The sequence below is a fragment of the Babylonia areolata genome, chromosome 12 (assembly GCF_041734735.1).
Source record: "Babylonia areolata isolate BAREFJ2019XMU chromosome 12, ASM4173473v1, whole genome shotgun sequence".
Taxonomy (NCBI): domain Eukaryota; kingdom Metazoa; phylum Mollusca; class Gastropoda; order Neogastropoda; family Buccinidae; genus Babylonia; species Babylonia areolata.
In genome coordinates, this window is record NC_134887.1 from 5745205 (window position 1) to 5751831 (window position 6627).

At 38.9% G+C, this 6627-nt stretch overlaps 1 protein-coding gene across 1 annotated transcript in view; it reads left to right on the forward strand.

The window, feature by feature from the left end:
* The first annotated feature begins 292 nt into the window (after positions 1–292).
* LOC143288259 (uncharacterized) overlaps positions 293–6627 on the forward strand; it is a 114129-nt gene continuing 107794 nt past the window's right edge. Inside the window, exon 1 of the mRNA XM_076596608.1 lies at positions 293–612. Within this exon, the coding sequence (XP_076452723.1) occupies positions 327–612 (286 nt within the window). The 5' untranslated portion in view covers positions 293–326. The remainder of the gene's footprint in view (positions 613–6627) is intronic.

Consider the following 6627-nt stretch of genomic DNA (forward strand, 5'->3'; position numbering starts at 1 on the left):
AAAAGATAGACAAAGAAGAGAAGAAACCAGACCTCCTGTACACGAACATTGTCATCAGAAATAGTGCTTGTACAACAAAAGAAACTTCTTTGTTTGAGGAGAAAGAAAAAGTCGGACACACACCGGTATTATAAAACAACAACAATAATTATATTAAAAAATATATTAAAAAAAATCTCCACCTCCACCCCTTCACCCCCGCCACCACCACCACCACCACCACCACCCTCCTCGGAGCCAACCAACCAGTTAGCCAAGCCAGCAGGGGGAAGGGTGCTAGCCCTTCGTTCGGCGAGGCGCGCCGCGCCCGTAGCGCTGCCGCCTGTATGGAACTGCCCAACCCCCTGTCTCCCCGTGCCAACGCTTTCAGCATCGCCTCCATCATGTCGGGTCCTCTGGATGCCATGTTCCTGGCGGGTGCCGCCTACCCGTCCTCAGTGCCACCCCAACGGTCCACAGACTGCTTCTTCGACTGGAACCACCACCACCACCACCACCACCACCAGCAACAGGTCAATGCCGCCGCTGCCGTTGCTGCAGCCTCGTCCGTCAGTCACCACCACCACCACCACCCCCACTACGGCCCGGCCTCTGCCATGAAGGGCATGGAAGGTGAGGGATCAATCGTTTTTGTTTTTGTTTTTTTTTTGTTTTTTTTGTTTGTTTGATTTTTTTTTTTCACGTCTGGGCGTAGAAATCGCCGATATAAATATCCTTGTTTGGTGTAAAATCACCGATATAAATCCTTTTGTCGGAAGGTAAAATTCACCCGATATAAATCCTTTTGTCTGAAGGTAAAATTCACCCGATATAAATCCTTTTGTCTGAAGGTAAAATTCACCCGATATAAATCCTTTTCGTCTGAAGGTAAAAGTCACCGATATGAATCCTTTTGTCTGAAGGTAACATTCACCGATATAAATCCTTTTCCTCTGAACGTAAAACTCACCGAAAAAAAATCTTCTTTTTTTTGTTTTTGTTTGTTTGTTTGTTTGGTTGTTGTTGTTTTTTGTTTGTTTGTTTGGTTGGTTTGTTTTTGTTTGTTTGTTTGTTTTTTTTTTTTTTTTTTTTTTTTTTTTTTATAGTTTTTTTAGTGTGTTTTTTTTAGTCTGAGCGTAAAAATCACCGGTATAAATCCTCTTTTGTATGAGCGTAAAATCACCGATATGAATCTTTTTAGTCTGGGTGTAAAATCACCGATATATTTTTTTCTTTCTTTCTCTCTTTATTATTTTTTTTTTTTTCCAACGCGAAATTTCATCATAATATCGTTCCACAATCAGTCGTAAACTAATGCAAATTCACCTCTTCTTTTCTTTTCTTTTTTTCTTTTTTTTTTTTAAATAAATTTTCAATCCCGTTTCCTTCACCACGGCAATAAAAGGGTTGTTCCTGACATAATTCTGTAGAAAAATTCACTTCGATAGGAAAAAAAAACCCAAAAAACAAATAAAACTACACGCAGGAAAAAATACAAAAAAATGGGTGGCTCTGTAGTGTAGCGACGTGCTCTCCCTGGGGAGAGCAGCCCGAATTTCACACAGAGAAATCTGTTGTGGTAAAAAGAAATAGCAAACACAAATACAAAATAGATGTGTGCAAACAGTCATCGGAGGTTCAGATTGATATTTTGTCGACAGTGTGTGTAAATAAGCCCCAGCGGACTGATCAGAAATGAAAAACAAAAAATGACGGGATGATCAAGGCAACAAGCAACTGTCCAGGATTTTGTTTCATACTGACTCGCGAATTGATTATCTCACGGTTCTTTGATGATAATATTTAAAAAAATAAAATAAAATAAAATAAAATAAAAAGATAGAAAGAAAGAAAGAAAAAGTTTGCAATGAAAACGTGCGGGTGTTGTACCGCCCAGGCAATAGAATTTATGTTGGGTGTCTGTATCGTTTGTATAGTGCATTAAGATATATAAGAAGTTTTTGGCGAGTATGATTATGTAATATTATAATAAATTTTTTTTAAAAAGAGAAAAAGTTTGCAATGAATATAGGCGAGTATTGTACCGCCCAGGCAATAGAATTTATGTTGAGTGTGTGTATCGTTTGCATGGTACATTAATATATAAGAAGTTTTTTGGCGAGTATAATTAAGTAACATTGATGTGCTGTGTAATGATTATATATTATTAGTAGTATTCGGAATCCGTCATTCTCAGGGGATTGTGGAGGTATGCTCTGGATGATATTTATGGCTCCTTGCCGGATGTAACTTTACAGGTCTGATAAAAAATTAAAAAAAAGAAAGAAAAAGAAGACAGTGGTGTAATGTGATATAAATAAATAAACATCGTGTGTTTCGTAAAGCATGTAGAGCAGTTGTTGTTTTTCTGGGTATAGTGATATATATCAGTATCTTATCATCATTATTATCATCATCATTATTATTATCATTATCATCATTGTCGTTGTGGTTATCATTATTATTGTTGTTGTCGTCGTCTTCATCATCATTAGTATCATTATTAGTGTTCGTATTAGTATGAGTATTGATATTAGTGATATCATTCAAACTAATTATGTTTATTAATCATTTATATATATATATATAAGATACGTTACCTTCAATCAGTGGATCGAAAGTGGGAAGCGATAGATGTGATGCTTTTGCATTTGTGTCTTTGTTGTAATATTTTAGTATAATTATGTTTTTCATAATAATTTTTTTTAAATCCATGTAAAATACTTGTCTGTGTTTTGAACTGCATCTAGACAAAGTTCTGTAGTTTGAGATGACAAAGGAAGTCCTGTCTTATCCTACTTTATCTTACCTTACCATATCCTATATGGAAGGGTTGAGTTTACCTACCAACTGGCTTTCCACACGGTTTTCGAAGCTTTGCATTGATTTGATTCCCGGGCGAAATTGTAACATTATCACTGAAATGAAGTCATATACGATTCTACTATCGGAAATTTATTAGCCAATATATTTATTTGGCTGGTAGTATGTCTGTTAAAAAAAAAAAAACATAACAAAAACAACAATAAAACAACAACAATAAACAACAAACAAACACAACTCCACCCTACTACCTACTACTTCGATCAACTTTAACCCCCCACCCCACCCCCCCGCCCTCCCCCCGCCTCCCTCCTCTCTCTGTCTTTGTTTTTCTCTCTGCCTCTGACTCTCTCTGTCTCTCTGTCTCCCTCTCTCTGTGCGTGTCTCAGTTTCTGTCTGTCTCTCTCCCTCTCTGTCTCTGCCCCCCTCTATCTCTCTCTCTCTGTATGTCTCTGTCTCTGTCTTTCCCTCTCTCTGCGTGTCCCAGTCTCTGTCTGTCTGTCTGTCTGTCTGTCTCTCTCCCTCTCTGTCTCTGTCTCCCCCTCCCCCCCCTCTCTCTCTCTCTCTCTCTCTCTCTCTCTCTCTCTCTCTCTAACACACAGGGCATGACAGGGCTTTGTAAGCGAAAACAAGATTTGTTTTATTTCAGAAAACCAGAAAAACAACAACAACGACAATTAACGTATTTCTTGTAGCTCATCAGCACGAAATCATGAATCGTGTGATGGGGAACTGGAGACAGGGTGTGGAGTTGGTCGGTGTGTGGTTGAAATAATCTTTAATTATTCAACAATACTCATGATTACAATGCAATGAATGACAGTTTCAGTTTCAGTTTCAGTAGCTCAAGGAGGCGTCACTGCGTTCGGACAAATCTATATACGCTACACCACATCTGCCAAGCAGATGCCTGACCAGCAGCGTAACCCAACGCGCTTAGTCAGGCCTTGAGAAAAAAAGAAGGGAATAAATAATAGATAAGCGTACATAAATAAGCAACAACAAAAAAAAATAATAATAATGATTATAATATAAAAAGGTAATAATAATAATAATGATAATAATAAATAAATAAATAAATATGACAGAAGAGCATCAACAAGCTTCAAGCTTATACTGTGCTCACAACGTTGCACTTCAATTTTATCATGACGGCTGATGAACCATATTATCAATTGTATCAAATAACATTCATAAACAGTAAGTAATGAAATAAAACAAATAAACAAACAGTACATAACATAATATAGTAAAATAATGCTAATATCAATAATTGTGTGTGTTTGCCGTGAGTGTGTGGAGTGATGGCCTAGAGGTAACGCGTCCGCCTAGGAAGCGAGAGAATCTGAGCGCGCAGGTTCGAATCACGGCTCAGCCGCCGATATTTTCTCCCCCCCCCTCCCCTCCACTACACCTTGAGTGGTGGTCTGGACTCTAGTCATTCGGATGAGACGACAAACCGTGGTCCCGTGAGCAGCATGCACTTAGCGCACGCAAAAGAACCCACGGCAACAAAAGGGTTGTTCCTGGCAAAATTCTGTGGAAAAATCTACTTCGATAGGAAAAACAAATAAAACTGCACGCAGGAAAAAATACCAAAAAAATGGGTGGCGCTGCAGTGTCGCGACGCGCTCTCCTTGGGGAGAGCAGCCCGAATTTCACACATAGAAATCTGTTGTGATAAAAAGAAATACAAATACAAATATCATTTGTATATGACTGCATGGTCGCGATATTTGGTGACATAAAATCATGTATTTTCTTTCTCCTTCGCATTTTTTTTTTTCAGATAGAAATTAGTCGGTACAGATAGCGACGTTGTTATCAGAAGCTCCTCCCACATACCCCCCTAACCCCCCAAAAAAACAACACACACACACACACACACACACACACACACACACACACACACACACACACACACACACACGCATGTTCCTTCTAATAATGTTGCAAAAAGCCTACTTGTATGTATTGTGCGTGCTTGAATACCTAATCACTTGGAATGTCCCATGGTTGCTAGTGTCTACCCCTTGGTTCATATGGGTCTAATAGCCTGGAAAAACGGAATGAATATTTTTGTATTTTTTTATTGTACAAACACACACACACACACACACACACACACACACACACACACACACACACACACACAGAGAGAGAGAGAGAGAGAGAGAGACAGAGAGACAGAGAGAGAGAGAAAACAACCAAATCCACATGGATGAAATGAAAATACGAGAAAAGAAGTAGGTAAAAGAGAAAAAGAAAGAAAAAGTCTTTTCATGTTTCAACGGATTTTAGCATGTGCATGTGCAGACCTTTAACGTTACCACTGTTTTGCATGCAGTTTAACCCTTTACTTGTCATCACAGACACCTGAATAAATCGCTGTGTTTTCCGAAAAATATAGATAGATGAATAAATAAATAAACAAATAGATAAATGAATAAATAGATAAAGAGATAAATGAATAAATGAAATAAATAAAGAAGTAAATAAACAAATAAATAAATAAATGAATAATTAAACCGAATCATTACCATTTATCTATATGAAGCAGGGCATCGATGTTTACAATAAATGAATTAAAGGGCCTAAAGACATGAATAATTAAACAAATAAACCAAATCGATCAAAAGTTTTAACAATCTTCCACATCAAATCTTGAAAGTCTAAGGCTCAGAATGAAGATTAATGGGAAGAAAGAAAGAAAGAAAGAAAGAAAGAAAGAGAAATCCCAGACAGACGGAGGAAGATTACCAGGGCGTCGCTGGGATAGCTGTTGTAGTTGTAGTATTTTGTGTTGTGTTGTGTTGTGTTGTGTTGTGCTGTGCTGTGCTGTGCTGTGCCGTGCTGTGCTGTGCTGTGCTGTGCTGTGCTGTGCTGTGCTGTGCTGTGCTGTGCTATGTTGTATTGTGTTGTGTTGCGTTGTGTTGCGTCGCGACAGCGAGCGTGCCGCTCATTAATTTTTCTTCTTCTTTTTTTTTTTCTGTCTGCAGATATATTAATCAATTTTGTTTTTTTCGATCACAGTGGATTTTTCTACATAATTTTGCCAGGGACAATCAATCCTTTTGTTACTGGTGTCTTTATTTTTTGTTTGTTTGTTTATTTGTTTGTTTGTTTTATAAGAGAATCATACAAACGCACCTCGGGTTTATCGTCTCTTCTGAATGACTAGCGTCCAGACCACCACCCAAGTTCTCGTGCAGGGAGAGTAAACACTGCAGACTGTGTGGAGTGATGGCCTAGAGGTAACGCGTCCGCCTAGGAAGCGAGAGAATCTGAGCGCGCTGGTTCGAATCACGGCTTAGCCGCCGATATTTTCTCCCCCCCCCCTCCACTAGACCTTGAGTGGTGGTCTGGACGCTAGTCGTTCGGATGAGACGATAAACCGAGGTCCCGTGTGCAGCATGCACTTAGCGCACGTAAAAGAACCCATGGTAACAAAAGGGTTGTTCCTGGCAAAATTCTGTAGAAAAATCCACTTCGATAGGAAAAACAAATAAAACTGCACGCAGGAAAAAATACAAAAAAATTGGGTGGCGCTGTAGTGTAGCGACGCGCTCTCCCTGGGGAGAGCAGCCCGAATTTCACACAGAGAAATCTGTTGTGATAAAAAAAAAAAAAATACAAACAGAAATGCAAACAAACAACAAATAGATTCGATCCCGTGCGCTCCGGCAGTCTCCCCCGCTGCCCAGGCAGACGCTTTACCACTCGGCCAGCATTGCACTACACACATAATGTAATGACACAGTTTGTGTTCCGACAGAAGTAACAAAATATAACGGAAAAAAAAGAAAGAAAAAAGGAGAGAAAAAA